The sequence below is a fragment of the Bubalus bubalis genome, chromosome 2, assembly GCF_019923935.1.
Source record: "Bubalus bubalis isolate 160015118507 breed Murrah chromosome 2, NDDB_SH_1, whole genome shotgun sequence".
Lineage (NCBI taxonomy): Eukaryota > Metazoa > Chordata > Mammalia > Artiodactyla > Bovidae > Bubalus > Bubalus bubalis.
In genome coordinates, this window is record NC_059158.1 from 96,373,268 (window position 1) to 96,390,012 (window position 16,745).

The 16,745-nt window shown below is 41.8% G+C and overlaps 1 protein-coding gene across 6 annotated transcripts in view; it reads left to right on the top strand.

Annotated features, from left to right (window-relative positions):
- Positions 1 to 16,745, top strand: part of CACNB4 (calcium voltage-gated channel auxiliary subunit beta 4) — a 282,377-nt gene that overhangs the window by 211,589 nt on the left and 54,043 nt on the right. For all 6 annotated transcript variants that reach the window (XM_025261447.3, XM_025261438.3, XM_044935379.2 and 3 more), the window contains 2 exons: positions 12,545 to 12,664; positions 14,983 to 15,105. In XM_025261447.3, the coding sequence (XP_025117232.1) occupies positions 12,545 to 12,664; positions 14,983 to 15,105 (243 nt within the window). The remainder of the gene's footprint in view (positions 1 to 12,544; positions 12,665 to 14,982; positions 15,106 to 16,745) is intronic.

Consider the following 16,745-nt stretch of genomic DNA (forward strand, 5'->3'; position numbering starts at 1 on the left):
AGTTTGTTTTCCTCTTCTTCTGTGTTTGTGTGTGTGTGTGTGGAGAGAGACTCTTAAAATATTTACTTTAACACAATTTTAAAACAACATGCCAGATTATTTTATAGTTTGATCTTATGACTTAATTTTACATATAATTACTTAGAGGTCTATATCGTGCTTTTTAACATCTACATACTATTCTGTGTGTGAATGCACCATACTTTTAAAAACATATCTTCTAGGCCTAACATCTAGGTTTTTATGATTCTTTTGCTATCATATGCAGTGTTATACTGAATATTGTTGTTGTTGCTCAGTCACTCAGTCATGTCCAACTCTGCAATCCCATGGAGTGCAGCACCCCAGGCTTCCCTGTCCTTCACCATATCCCTGAGTTTGCTTACACTCTTGTTCATTGAGTCAATGATGCCATCCAACCATCTTATCATCTGTCACCCCCTTCTCCTCCTGTGCTCAATCTTCCCCAGCATCAGAGTCTTTTCCAGTGAGTCAGCTCTTCCCATCAGGTGTCCAAAGGACTGGAACTTCAGCTGCAGCATCTGTCCTTGTGATGAATATTCAGGGCTGATTTCCTTTAGGATTGATGGTTTGATCTGCTTGCTGTCCAAGGGACTCTGAAAAGTCTTGTCCAGCATCACAGTTTGAAAACATCAAATCTTCAGTCTCAGCCTTTTTTATGGTCCAACTGGAAAAACCATAGTTTTGACTAGATGGACCTTTGTTGGCAAAGGGACATCTCTGCTTTTTAATATGCTGTCTATGTTTGTCATAGCTTTTCTTACAAGGAGCAAGCATCTTTTAATTTCATGGCTGCAGTCACCGTCTGCAGTGATTTAGGAGCCCAAGAAAATAAAGTCTGTCACTGTTTTCATTGTTTCCCCATTTATGTGCCATGAAATGATGGAACCAGATGCCATGATCTTAGTTTTTTGAAAGTTGAGTTTTAAGCCAGCATTTTCACTCTCCTCTTTCACCTTTATCAAGAAGCTCTTTAGTTCCTCTTCACTTTCTGCCATAAAGGTGGTGTCATCTACATATTTAAGGTTATTGATATTTCTCCCAGCATCTTGATTCTAGCTTTTGCTTCATCTAACCCAGCATTTTGCATTATGTACTCTGCATAGAAGTTAAATACGTAGGGTGACAGTATACAGCCTTTTCCCGGTTTTGAGCCAGTCCGTTGTTCCATGTCCAGTTGGAACTGTTGCTTCTTGATCTGCATATAGGTTTCTCAGGAGATGAGTAAGATGTTCTGGTAATACAGGAATAGTCTTGTATATATGTTTATACATACATATCTGATATAGGTATATTTCTAGGGTAAATTTCTTCAGATAGAATGGTTTGGTTAAAATTTTTGTCTGTTTTAATTTTGATTGTTTTTGCCTCATTACCTCCAAAAATATAATATCAACTTACATTCTTACTAACGTATATGTCACTTTTACTGCTCCCTCACTAGTAGTGGGTATTATCAAATGCTTTGATCTAATAAGTGAAAATAGTAGCGTATTTTAAGTTATATTTCCTTATGTAGGAAAGAAGCCAAAGCCCTTTTCAGTGTACATTCTTGTTTGTTTTTCTGTTTCTTAATTTTATTTGCCATGTTGGTGGGTGAAGAGGCAGGTTATTTATTTTTTTCTTATTACTTTGTTAGTGCTCTTTGAGTATGAAGAACATTAAGCCCGGGTCGTGACCATTTTTTTCTATTTTTGTCATTCTCAATTTTGTATTTCTTTCCCAGATAAATATTTAAAATTTCTATATAGTCAAGTTAATCAATCTTTTCATAGCTTCTGAACATTTTTGCATGCTACATTAAAACTATAGCCATAGTTTCTGTTAGTTCTAGTATAAATATGTGTGTATATGTAATAAATATGTAACTATAGATCCATAATTTTGCCTTGAAATTTCTTCATCAGCAATTTATTTTTATACAAGAAATCCAGTAGAGATCTACCTTTTTTTTCCCCTCCAATTGGCCATCTACATTTCCCAACATTACTTATGGAATAATCACTCTCTCCCCATTGATTTGAAATGTTTCCTGTGTTTATATTAATTATCAGTATACAGCAGTTGATTTGCAGACTCTTATTTCTTTGTTCTGCACCAATACCAAATTTAAGTTCTGTAGTTTTATAATGTTTTAATATTTATTAAAAAGGTTAATTCGTGTTGGTCTTTTAAAAATATTTTTTCTGAGAGTTTTTGAATATTAATTTTTCCAAATCAACTTTCATATCATTTTGTCAGGCTAACATCAGTGCTGTTTCCTGTTCTCTCCAACGTGGCTTTCAGCAGCATCTGTAGGCCAGAAGTGTCTATTCCCTTTGGGTGAAGCCTGGGCCTTACCGAGTGCTCCTTTTACATTTCTCTTCCTCCTCCTGAAACCTCCTCTTTCGGTTTTTCATTCAGTAAATAGTTTTGAGCTCTCCTGTGTGATGCAAAGCTCTGTGCTGGGGGCTCTGAGGACAACAGAAGCTGAGAAGACATGATTCTGCCTGAAGTATTGATAGATGCTCCACTCTGGCTTCTGTCACATCTGTAGGCGTCTCTGAGGAGGCAAATTTCTGTTCTGTTCTTGATGACACACCTGGATTCTTTTAGCAGTCAACATGCATTCCTTTAATGAGAGACGTTATGAATATTTTCACAGAATTGAAGATAATTTTTCATCAAACAGTTTCTGAGGCTACAGAATGGTAAGGAGAGGTTCAAATCCTTTTCCTATTTTCTTCTAAACCAACCTATATTATTCTTCCCTTTACATACTAGAAGGAAAAGATTAAAAAAAAAATTTTTTTTTTAAGACACAAGGGATTGCCTGTAGCCACTTTTAGGAGAAACATACTTACTGTTGTTAGGTTTCTAATATGACTCTTGAGAAAATAGACCACAGCATAAAAGTAGTGTTTTGCGGGCTACTTTGTAAACCACTGTGAAGGAATGTGAAGTGTCAGTCACTTTTCCAGAAGGGTCATGTGTATGTGTGTGCTCTGTCGTGTCCAAGTCTTTTGACCCCATGAACTGTAGCCCACCAGGCTCCTCTGTCCCTGGAATTTTCCAGGCAAGAATACTGAAGTGGATTGTCATTTCCTACTCCAGGGCATCTTCCCAATCCAGGGATCGAACCTGTGTCTCCTGCATTGGCAGGTGGATTCTTTACCACCAGCACCACCTGGACAGCCCCAGAAGGATCATAGATGGCCACGTTTGTAAGGAGTTGCCTCATCACTATGCAGCTCAGCAGTTACTAGCAGCACATTCAAGATTTTCTGAGCAAATACTGTCATTTCCTTTTGAATATCTCTCCTGAAACTAAATTAGTGCAGCTTGAGCCACTGCCCTTGAAGGAAGACTTCATGCTGTGGCTACTGCTTGCAGGTAGATGCCAGTGCTGAGGTCAGCCAGGTGAGCCACCTAGGCACTCACCTGCATCATGTGGATTGGTCAGGCGCTCTCAGTTCTGACCAGGTACGGCTGGTCCCTGGGGTGGCTGCTCAGTGTCCCATGATGTTCTGTGACCTGTACTACGTAACCCTTGACTGCTTGAGGCCACCTTCTCCAAGCAGGCAGTCACTTTGCCTTTCCCAGGAGACTGAACTCCATAATCTCATCATCCATACCATTAAAATAACATTCTTATTGGATGCAGAGTGTGATCATGACTCTTTTTCAATTTCTGTCACCCTTCAGTCTCACAGAGAGTTTCAATTTATTACTGTGTTCATTGGTGTAGCACTTTTTACATACTCGTATGATGCTATGCATGCATGCACGCATGACCAGTCACTCAGTCATGTCTGACTCTTTGTGACTGTAGCCTACCAGGCTCCTCTGTCCATGGGATTTTCCAGGCAAGAACACTTGAGTGGGTTGCCATTTCCTTCTCCAAGCGATCTTCCTGACCCAGGGATTGAACCCAGGTCTCCTGCATTGACAGGTGTGTTCTTTACCAGTGAGCCACCAGGAAAGCCCATGATATTATGCACTGATAGTCGAAGCAGTTTTGCCAAGTAGCATTCATGTAAAGTAACCTCTGTCTCTTGTTCTCCCCCGACTGTATTAGGCTGAACCGTATTAAATTTCAGTTTTCCTAATAACCCGAGATGAGAGGAATCTGTCCCCTGTCACCACCATCACCATTGATTTACCTTTCAAATCTATTAGCCCACATTTCAGCTTCTCCTTTCCCACAATCTCCTAAATGGCTATGGCTGATACAGATTTCTTTTTTATCTCTATTGGGGCCTTTTTGTCACCTCCCTCTTTATACTTATGAGGCCAAAAGAAATTTTTCTGCTGTTACTGTTTCATCATTGATGGGTTTCCTTGGACTAGCAACAAAAGAGATACCTATCAATCATGACATATGTGAGTCAAATTGTTATGCTATATATCCTAAATTTATACAGAGCTGTGTATCAGTTATATCTCAATAAAAGTCAAAGAATAAATGCAAAAAAGAGAGAAAAATACCTATCTGAAATCAGGCAATTACAGCAGTTGCCAAATGAGTCAACATAACAAGAAAGATACAGTTGGCTAAGTTTTCTAAATGAATATTATTTACTTTTACTGAAGTTATGTAAAAACAGTTATAGTAGAACCTATTACTTTGGATTCCACTAATCAGATAATTCAGACTAATTATTATATATAATTAATTATGTAATTATAATTCAGTTTTAAACTATATATCGATATGTAATTATAACTTAGCTACAAGAAATAATTTAAATACATAGTATAAACATAGTTGGAGAAGTTAGCACTTAAGAAAAGAAAACTCTCAAGGGGGCCTTAATATCCTCTACCAATCACTAAAATTCTGAGTAAAAGTCCCATCATTAAAGAGAAACTCAAAGAAATCCACACACTAGAACCTTGATAATCTAGAGATACTATGTGAAGTGAGAAATAGCAAACATGCCTTTTGAAAAAGCAGTCTGAAATTCCCTTTCCATGATCTAAGAGTGTCATTTTTTTACCTGCATACATCAGTCCTATAATTAGTGAGATTTTGGTGTACAGTCTACATTAACAAAATATTTTGCATCAGGTTTTTGTGATAGCTCAGCTGGTAAAGAATCAACCTGCAATGCAGGAGACCCTGGTTTGATTCCTGGGTCGGGAAGATCCCCTGGAGAAGGGATGGACTACCCACTCCCGTATTCTTGGGCTTCCCTTGTAGCTCAGCTGGTAAAAAATCCATCTGCAATGCGGGAGACCTAGGTTCAATCCCCCGATTCAGAAGGTCCCCTGGAGAAGGGAAAGGCTACCCACTCCAGTACTCTGGCCTGGGGAATCCCATGGACTGTATAGTCCTTGGGGTCGCAAAGAGTCGGACACTACTGAGCAATATTCACTTTTGTAGAGGAAATTTAAAAAGAGATTCTGCCCATACTCCTGCACCACGCCCTGTGATAGTGGCATGAAGGGAAGCTCTTATTGCCTGTCTGAGCCTCAGATGCTTCATCTATAAAGTGGGGATAATCATAACCTATTTCTTAGGGTTGATGGGCTGATATAAAGTTCATAAGTTAGTGAATCACATAAAGTAAGGGTTGAGTAAGCATTCATTCTCTTCCATTTCCCTTTATGACCTTTTCTGATCATACTCCTTTGCTGCCCTTGACCAACTGCCCTTTGAAACCTAAAATTGAAGCTTAGTCAGATTAATTGCCGGGCTTCTGTCCAATAAAAGTGGGCTGCAGAGTTTGCCTTATTCTTTCAACCAACATATTCAAAGACCTCTTTACAAGATATAGTGCAAGGTGAAAGTGAAGTGAAAGTGAAGTCGCTTCAGTCGTGTCCGACCCTTAGCGACCCCATGGACTGCAGCCTACCAGGCTCCTGCGTCCATGGGATTTTCCAGGCAAGAGTACTGGAGTGGGTTGCCATTTCCTTCTCCAATGCATGAAAGTGAAAAGTGAAAGTGAAGTCGCTCAGTTGTCTCTGACTCTTTGCAACCCCATGGACTGCAGCATGCCAGGCCTCCCTGTTCACCACCAACTCCCGGAGTTTACTCAAACTCATGTCTATTGAGTAGGTGATGCCATCCAACCATCTCATCCTCTATCGTCCCCTTCTCCTCCCGCCTTCAATCTTTCCCAGCATCAGGGTCTTTTCAGTGAATATTCGGGACTGATTTCCTTTAGGATGGACTGGTTGGATCTCCTTGCAGTCCAAGGGACTCTCAAGAGTCTTCTCCAACACCACAGTTCAAAAGCATCAATTCTTTGGCACTCAGCTTTCTTTATAGTCCAACTCTCACATCCACACATGACTACTGGAAAAACCATAGCTTTGATTAGATGGACTTTTGTTGGCAAAGTAATGTCTCTGCCTTTTAATATGCTGTCTAGGTTGGTCATAACTTTTCTTCCAAGGAGCTAGCATCTTTTAATTTCATGGCTGCAGTCACCATCTGCAGTGATTTTGGAGCCCCCCAAAATAAAGTCTGTCACTGTTTCCACTGTCTCCCCATCTACTTGCCATGAAGTGATGGGACCAGATGCCATGATCTTAGTTTTCTGAATGTTGAGTTTTACATGTGGGTATCTACATTTAAATTAATTGAAGTGAAACAAAATTTTTAACCCTTAAAAATTAAATGAACAATGCAGTTCTTCAGTCTTGCTAGGCAGATTTCAAATGTTCCGTAACCACATGTAGTTAGTGGCCACCATAGTGGACAGTGCCCACGCAGAGAATAGCCATCATAGCAGAAAGTTCTCTTGGACCACACTGGTCTTGTTTGTGCCATTATTATGCTTGTACTCTATGCTGTACTATGGCATCTTAGTAATACTCTAAAATAAGCCTGAAGGGATCGTTCCTATTTTGCAGATGAAGAAAGAATCTCAGAAAAGATAAGCAGCTCCTCTCACATGGCTCTCACAACAGAACCTGACAGATGGTCAATGTCTAGTGAATGGTAGGAAGTGAGAGGCCCAGGACTGACCACAACGCTCAAAAGTTCCAACAATAACCAGACTCTGGTCCAGTGTTAGTGCATTTTAAAATCAAACATTAATAAACTCTCCCTCTCCTTGCTCTAATTTAATGACGTATTTAAATACTAAAACTACTCAGAAGAAGAAGTATATATTTCAGTTTTAAAAGGACAAGACAAGTAAGTGGATCCCTGGGTCTTGTGGTGGGTTTGGAGAGTGACTGCAAATGGACAGAAGGGTTTTATTTTGTTTGTTTTTGTGTTTTTTGAGGTGGTAGAAATATTCAAATGTTAGATTTCTGTGTCTGTAAATACTAAAAATGTATGGAGTTGTATATTTAACCTATGAATTTTGTGGTATATAAAAATTGATGCTTTTGAACTGTGGTGGTAGAGAAGACTCTTGAGAGTCCCCTGGACTGCAAGGAGATCCAACCAGTCCATTCTAAAGGAGATCAGTCCTGGGTGTTCTTTGGAAGGAATGATGCTAAAGCTGAAACTCCAGTACTTTGGCCACCTCATGTGAAGAGTTGACCCATTGGAAAAGACTCTGATGCTGGGAAGGATTGGGGGCAGGAGAAGGGGATGACAGAGGATGAGATGGCTGGATGGCATCACTGACTTGATGGATGTGAGTTTGAGTGATCTCCAGGAGTTGGTGATGGACAGGGAGGCCTGGCGTGCTGCGATTCATGGGGTCGCAAAGAGTTGGACACGACTGAGCGACTGAACTGAACTAAACTGAACTGAAAGCAAAAAAGAACAAGATATGAATCCTAAAACTCTAGGCAGCCAAAAATTGAATTTGAAAAGCTGCCAGAAAGTTTAATTAGTGAGTCAAAGATTATTTGTCAGCATTTCAGGAATCATCCTCATGATGGTAAAAGAAATGCTGTTCCATCTCAAATCAAACACTGGGAAACTCTGCGAGGTCTGTGTTATTATTTCCATTCCACAAGGGAGGAAATTGAGACTCAGAAAGTTAAAATAAGTTCCCCAGGACCCAAGGCCAGTAAGAATGGACAGCAGTGTCAAGCCCAATATGGCCTGGCCCAGAGTCCACAGCCACTCTCCCATCTAGCTCATGGCCTCTTTCTCTGAGCAGGAGGAGCCCTTCCACTATTTGACTTGACGTCACTTTCCTTCTTCCAGGACAATAGTAAACTGGCTTTTCAGTGCTTCTATAGGGCTTGTGTTTTGTACTCAAGAAGATTTATGAAAGGTGTGAGTCTGTAATCTGTTTTCAATATTGAATAAAAGGGGAAAAAATCTGGGCCTTGTGTTAATAGGAAGATATATGTTTCTTTCTTTTGATATTTACTAGGATGCATTATTTTATGGTTTTTACAATGACTTTTATATATACACATGTACAGAATATTATATATATATTTTTTATTTGTATATAGAGAGATACTTGTTTCTTTTCCTCCCAGGTTAGTTGATTCTTTGAGGTTAAAGATGTGACTTGCAATGGTGTCTGCATAGGAACTTTTGAGGTGCTAGCCTCCATCCTGCCCCTTACACATGGGTTAACACCCCAAGTTAGACTTACTCGATAATTTGCATAGCTTGCTCTTTGCCAATTTTATAGAGTGGAATTCTGGAAAATAAAAAGCTGATGGGGCTACAATTTCTAGCTTTGTCCAGAGCTAGTAACCTGTATATCATTAGTTCTGTTCTCTTAGCATCTAGCATTATTTTCTTCTTGCATTTTGCCTGTTCCCAATCATAAAGATTTAAGTAGACCTCTGGGCAGTTCCGGAGAAGGCAATGGCACCCCACTCCAGTACTCTTGCCTGGAAAATCCTATGGATGGAGGATCCTGGAAGGCCGCAGTCCATGGGGTCGCTCAGGGTCGGACATGACTGAGCGACTTCACTTTCACCTTTCACTTTCATGCATCGGAGAAGGAAATGGCAACCCACTCCAGTGTTCTTGCCTGGAGAATCCCAGGGACGGGGGAGCCTGGTGGGCTGCCGTCTATGGGGTCGCACAGAGTCGGACACGACTGAAGCGATTTAGCAGTAGCAGCTGGGCAGTTTACCCCATCCTCCAAACCCTAATCCTGACCCTCCAGTCCTACCAAGCCCGCTACAGCCCCGTTTTCCTTTCCCACCCTTGATCTAGTCCAGCCAAGGCAGTCTCCTCTTGCTTCTCTGTGGCTCTCTGCTTCTCTCCATGCCATTGTGAACAACCTAGGTTCTTTTTATTTTTCCTTTTTTTCTCTCGTCTATACTTTGATAGAAAATCGAGCAGTTGAAACAAAACAAAATAAAACAAGAATAAATAGACGCAAGAAACTAGTTCCCTGCCAAATCAGCAGAACATGTCCATGGGCCAAATTTGGGCTCTTGATATTGAACCTCTGCTATCTCTAGGACCTTGAGAGTCAGCAGCAATGATTTCCACCTTCAAAGAAATGTGGATATCAATGAAGGAAAAAACAAAATCCAGAGTAAATGCTGTGAATTGTTGTCATTGTTGTTCAGTTGTGTCTGACTCTTTGTGACCCCATGGACTGCAGCATGCCAGGCTCCTCTGTCCTTCACCGTCTCCTGGAGTTTGCTCAGATTCATGTCCATTTAGCCGGTGATGCTATCTAACCATCTCATCCTCTGCCGCCCTGTTCTCCTTCTGCCTTCAATCTTTCCCAGCATTGGGGTCTTTTCCAATGAGTCATCTCTTCACATCAGGTGGCCAAAGTAATGGAGATTCAGCTTTAGCATCAGTCCTTCCATGACACTGTAATTATGAAAGTAAATATCACAGTGCTTTATTTTTCCTTCTACCAATATTCTTAGAATACTATACGCTTTCACATTTTTTGGCAGTAGTAGAATTTATTAAGTAATTTTGAAATTCTTGTTCACATTTCAAAATAAAGTGGACTTGCAGGAGTCTTTGAGTCACTTCTTGTGTGTGCAGATGATTGAATGCCAGGATTTGAAAAGTCATTAACGCAGTTTCAGGAAATTAGCCATTTCCTAGTGTCAACAGTGGATTGTGTATTTTAGCTGTTTGACTCACTGCTCCAGCGGGCAGCCTGCTTTCTTGTGAACTACAATCATTAGCCTTCTCCACAACGTGTTTTCAGAACAAGTGCCTCCTCCCTGGCTTCCCACATCGTAATCACTTTATAGTCTAGGCACCTTTGCAGACATCTAACACCTTAAATTGGTCTACCGCAGACATCACACTTCAGCAAAGCATTGCCTGGAACTAACACAAAACTGGTTCCATATATTCTTTAGAAACATTCTTTCCTTTCTCTCTTACTCTGGATTTTGTGCAGGTATACCTAAATTTGGACAAAAGCTTTGTTCTGAGAAACTCTCATTTTAAAGGATTTCAAGGTAGCTCCTTTTAAAGCAACGAATGTATATATAAAATTGTCATCCTGTATTTATTTATTTTGAAGGTCCAGATTTTCCCCCAGTAGATTTGCACAGAGGAATTTGACTATTATTTGGTTAGCAAATGCATTTTCTATGTAAAGGGCACTTTTAAGTAGCATCAACATATATGTACTACCATGTGTGGGGTGAATGGTTGATGAGAGGTTGCTGTATAGCACAGGGAGTCCACCTTGGCGCTCCTACCTTCGTGGGATGGGGTAGGGGATGCTCAGGAGGGAGGGGAGATATATATATATATATATATATATATATATATATATAGTTATGGCTGATTCACATTGTTGTACGGCAGAAACCAACACAGTGTTGTAAAAATTAAAAAACAAAAAATAAAGCAGTACATAGAGTGCACGGATTTGGACTCACTGCAGTTATCAAACTTACAGTATAATCATTTTCAGTATATAAATGTATCAAATCAACCCATTGTACACCTTAAACTTCCACAGTGTTATATGTCAATTGTATCTCAATAAAACTGGGGGGAAAACTATGTCTTCTATGCAGTAAATACAATAAAACAGATACATTTCAAGATGGGCTATTGTGCATATATATTATAAGTGAATTGAAAATGATTAGAATCTCTTAACTTTTTTCTTAAGTCATACTAGAAATATCAGCACTAGGAAACAGGAATGATAATGTCTATTTATTGTGTGACTACTATTTTACAGATAAGAAGACTGAGTCTTGGAGTGGTTTAGTAACTTGCATAAAGTTTTCAAAAGTGGGTTGCAGAGTTAGAATTTAGAACTGGGATTTTCCTCAGCATTCTAATAAAACTCTAAGCAGGAGTTATTGTTCTTGGCTCCTGGAAAAATCTGTGCTGGGATTGTTTTTATGGTGGAACAGACTACCCCAGCTAAAATGACACCCTCTGCTGAGACAAAGTTGCCTTTATGGGCAGCAAATTCACAAATAATGTATAAAAAACCAAACACTAACATTTCTAAGTTTAGAAAAAACTTTTAAAGGGCCCATTTCAGCAGTCAACCATCCTTAGCATTATTTTTTTGCAGTGGGTAGCAAATTCTCAGCTATATGGATGCTGCTGCTAAGTCACTTCAGTCGTGTCCGACTCTGTGCGACCCCATAGACGGCAGCCCATCAGGCTCCACTGTCCCTGGGATTCTCCAGGCAAGAACACTGGAGCGAGTTGCCATTTCCTTCTCCAATGCGTGAAAGTGAAAAGTGAAAGTGAAGTCGCTCAGTTGTGTCCGACTCTTAGCGACCCCATGGACTGCAGCCTACCAGGCTCCTCCATCCATGGGATTTTCCAGGCAAGAGTACTGGAGTGGGGTGCCAGCTATATGGATAGGTATATGCTTCTGTGCCTGGTTTATGAAACATGCCAAATACACCAGTCCTGTCAATACCTCCTCTGTGTAAAGGTCATCATCTACGCAAATACCAACTTCTCATGCCAGCTTAAGGAGACTGTAAGGATGGTGTTCTTTTAGCAAACAGAAGGCAAACTTCTGGGGTGTTTGTTTTTTGTTTTTAGCTGCTGTGGTTTTCATCGCCTCTTATGGCACGAGCACCAAGTGATGTTTGCAGCCCCCAATTCCTTGACCATATGAATCAGGCTGGATTTCGTCATTGTTCAAACAGCCCTTCTAGGCATGGGCTTCAGTTGAGGACATCCTTATTCAATAGTGTTGATGTTGGAACTGGAAAGTCATTTTACTAATGCAGGTTTCTGCTTTATTGTCTTGAAATCTTAGACAAATTGATCATCTGTAATTTAAGATATGGGCAGGATTTAGCTCTTGCAATAGGCTGAGTCTCTTTTTCTTTCAAATCTATATGTAAAAGAGAGAATGGAATGAAACTTCAGTTCCACAAGTAGTATGGGTTTAATATAAAGATAGTACAGAACCAGAAGAACTGGGGCTGGATATCACATAATTTTCATTGCCATTTACTTTCTAGCACTTAATCCAGTCAAAATATTTCCCTTTACAACATTGCTACCTTCTGAATTACTCAGATGCTTAACTGTATTCTGCATCTACATTAATGCAATAAGGCACAGAGCGTATGCATCAGATTCTGTGCAAATGAGAAGAACTCATTCCAGGAGGCCGTTATGGAATTGATGACGTAAGACGCCCCACATCATCTCATTCAGGCTACTCTGGGTTTTCCTTTCCAGGGTTCAGCGGACTCCTACACAAGCAGGCCGTCTGACTCTGATGTCTCTTTGGAAGAGGATCGGGAAGCGATTCGGCAGGAGAGGGAGCAGCAGGCGGCCATCCAGCTTGAGAGAGCAAAGGTGACGTTCTTGCCCCTCTTGGGTTCCAAAGTGGCATGTTGCTCAGCAGGTATCAGCTGCTCTTCCCCTGCCTCACATTTCTCTGGAATAATCGCTTTATGATTGTCCCGATAAGGCACCAGATTGCCAGGCCCTCGTCTGTTCACCCCTGATAGTAACACTCTCAGGGAGTGGAATCCTGAGACCTGGACCCTTTCAGTTTCCTTTTGCATTTGGTTGGGTGGTGAAAACTCTTGGTCATCTTCAATCTTGGTGATTGTGGACCATACCCAGCTTGCCCTTCCAGAAGTTGACAGAGAGCCTCTCAAGGGACCAGCTTGCCCGCCCTGTTCTCCATGACAGTAGCCTTCATCACTGGCTGCAGGCACACAGCTGGTCTCTGCACTGTTGATGTCTCTATCCTTCCCTCCTGGTTTCAGTCTCCCACCTCAAGTTCCTTCCCTGTTCAGAACTTTGAGCAACGATTAGCATTTCAGCAAAATCGAGCAATAAAAGGCTTTGCTTTTATTGAATTATTGATTATTGAATGATTGTTGAATAAGCTTTCAGATTATTGAATATCTGAAAGAGACCTTCAGATATTCCAGAGGAAGAAGACCCCATCAGTTCAGTTCAGTCAGTCGCTCAGTCGTGTCCGACTCTTTGCGACTCCATGAATCGCAACACGCCAGGCCTCCCTGTAGGAGGCAACAAAGAACAAATTGCATTTTTGAATGCTAAAACTGAACGAGTCACTAGAGATCTCCGGTGCTATGTCTTTCAGACATTTTTTTTTTTTTTAAGCACAGATCCTTTTTTGGAAATGAAATTTTATTCACAGTAATGGACATAACAGATTGCTGGTCAGCCTCTCCTCTTTGCCCTTCATGATAGACTCCTAAAGCATATTGATCCAGTCTTTCCAAGTTTTAGGAGGAAAAAAAAAAGGAAGCTCAAATAAAGTGAACTCCTTCCCTTTTCTATTTTGACAGTAAAATATTTAAAAGAGTGGGAAGAGGAGTGTGAGGCAGGCTCAGGAAGTGTCTTCCTTTGCTTTGACACCTGTGATATCTGTGCCAGGTGGTGGAAGGGGGTTGGAGGCAGTGCGGTGTCAGTGGGACCCAAATTCAGGTCCTGCCTCGACCCTCTTGCTCCCCAGGTGTGTTCCCAGCTTGAAGAAATGAGCCCATAGCAGAGCAGCCTGCTAGTGGTACAGAATTCTGTACCTGTACAGAATTCCTGCCCGTGCAGGAGACCCAAGCCTGATCTCTGGAGCTGGAAACTGCAATCCACTCCAGTATTCTTGCCTGGAGAATTCCATGGACAGAGGAGCCTGGTGGGCTGCAGTCCATGGGTTCACAACAGGACTGAGACTAAGCACCTCTAGAAGAGAGCAGCCCAGGATTGCAGGAACCTGGTGTGTTCTCGCGTGGCTAATTCCTGTTTTAGCTTTCTCTCAGGGTCTATCCTGTGGCTGCTGTGTCACCCGAATGTCAGCAGCGGTGCTGTCAGCTGAAGCTGGAGGTTGGCTGAGCCTGCCAAGCTGCGGCCGCCCAGGAGCACTTTGCTGCAGGGGAATTTGTCTAAAAAGAGTTTCAGAAGCAGTTTTGTTAGCTAGGGAGAAGGTGACGTGATGTGTAAACGGCTCCGCCCTCCCTGTCTGCCCCGGCCGGGCCAGCCTTTTTTTCCCCTGCAGGGACAAGATATTCTGTTGAGTGGGATCCTGCAGGTTTTCAGATCTGAGGCTATTTCAACAATATTTATTTTACCCCTCCACCTCTTTTTCCTTTAAGACCCAGCAAACATTTCCTGTACCCCAAGATGTGGGTATCTGTTATCATTTAAAATAATAAACATGGGAATTCCTTGGTGGTTCAGAAGTCAGGACTCCATCTTCTCACTGCTGAGGGCCCAGGTTCAATCCCTGGTTGCGGAGCTGGGATCCCTCAGGCCTCATGGTGCAGCCAAAGAGAGGTAAAAAGAGTAAAAGGATGCTCATACTTCAGAAAATAAAATAAACTTAAGTTTTATGACTAAAGGACAAAGCAGACTGCCCCTTCTGCCTTCCCCTCCCCAAGACTCTGGGGCACAATTCTTTGGAATGTTGGAAAGTATGACAGGAGGGGAACAGGGTTGAGTGAGTAGGACGGAATCCTTTTCAGAGTCCTTTCTGCAGATTTCTTAGTGCTGCCTGGAAATGCGAAACCCAATTGAGATCCCTCTTTGGAAAGCGATTTCTCTTACTGCCTGGTACTCTCCATGATCTGATGCTACATTTCAGTTAGAAAAACCCTCCTCGTCTTCCTGCCTTCATCCTTCTTCTATGGTTCTGTTCCCAGTCTAAACCCGTAGCATTTGCTGTGAAGACGAATGTGAGCTACTGTGGTGCCTTGGACGAGGATGTGCCTGTTCCAAGCACGGCCATCTCCTTTGACGCGAAGGATTTTCTACACATAAAAGAGGTAAATGTAGGATGCATGCCTTAACCTGCCACACAATCAAGGCCAGGAATCAGCTCTGAGCCAAACTAAACGGAGAGGAGCCCTGAGGAGCTGCCAGTGTTTTGCCTCATTTAATTGGAAAGGCTTCCAAATCCATCCCTTCTCACTGAGATTTAGAAGACTGAGGTTGTTGCTTGCATTATCACGCATTTAAAATAAAACTAGCTGTTGGAGAGACAGTGAATTGGAGTGGGAGACGTCTGGAATCAGGGAGACCGTTAGAGCTGTTCTAGGTGAGGGATAATGGGATTGAGCCATCCTGCTGCTACTGAGATGGAGAAAACTATTTCTCTCCATATTTGAGGTATACTGTGGGAATTCAATGAAGAGTGCTGGTGATGGACCTTGTGTAGGAGCTAAGATTGAGGGAGACATCAAAGATGATCAAGGAAATCAAGGTTTATGAATTGAGCAGCTAGGCTGGATATGACTAGGGTGGGATGAAGACAGATGGGAAGGGAATTTGGGGAGTGGACATCTCAAAGGAGATATGAAGTAGGAAGTTAGATGTGAGAATCTGGAGCTCAAAGGAAGGGGTTGGGCCAAAGATACACATTTGGATCGTTAGTTTATCCAGGTGGCATGTAAAGCTGTGGTAATGAATGAAGTCATCTAAAGACAGAGGGGAAGGAGGAGAGAAGGCAGCCCTGGATCAAATCCAAAGGAATTCCATCCTGCAAAAGTGGGGTGCATGAAAAGACTCAGCAAATAAGGAAGCTGAAAAGGAGAAGCCTGAGATATGGGAGGAGAACTAGGGCAGAGCGATTCATGGACATCAACAGAGAAGAGTGTGTTCAAAAGGAGGAAGCAACCAGCTGCAGCCAATGTTGTGACATGTCACCTAAGGTGAGGAGAAAGGAATGGACGTTGGGTTGGCAACACGGTGGTCAGCAGCATGGACGTCACTAGGACCATTGTCTGGAGTTTGGGAGATGAAAGCTGGATGCAGTCTGATGAGGAGAGAAGGGGAGTTAGGAAGTATATTTAGCAAGCACAGACCATGCTTCCAAGGAAGTTGACACTGACCAGGCAGTAGACTGAAGAGGGTATGAAGTCAAAAGAGGTTTTCTTTCAAGATGGGAGCTATCAGAATATGTGTCCATGCCTGTTAACAGAGAGAAAAGGAGAGAGATTGATGGGAAAGGTGGGAAGTTTTTGGTAGTTAGGAGGCCTGGGATCCAGACCCCAAGTGATGGGGCAGACCTTTGATAGGAAGGGGAACACTTACTCATTATAACAGGGAAAAAGATGAGTTTAGGTACTCACAGCTTTGGTTATGAGAAACTGAGGAAGCATCGAGTTGACCTCTTCTGCTTTCTCAATCATGTATGACATGAGGATATTCATATTTGCCTGAAAGACAAGGACTCTCAACCCAAAACATGTGCCCTAACACCTGAGTGGTTAGGTTGACTTTGTGTCATCATTCGCATCAAAAACGACCAAACCATATTCATTAGTTGCTCATCCCCATTGTTTCCAAGGAGAAGCCGCACTTGAAACAGTAAAAGAAGTCCTCAGATAGTCCGTGCATGCTACTCACACCTGCATCCCCACCTTGATGCATTTTATTGTTTTTGCTCCATTCCATCAATCATCTC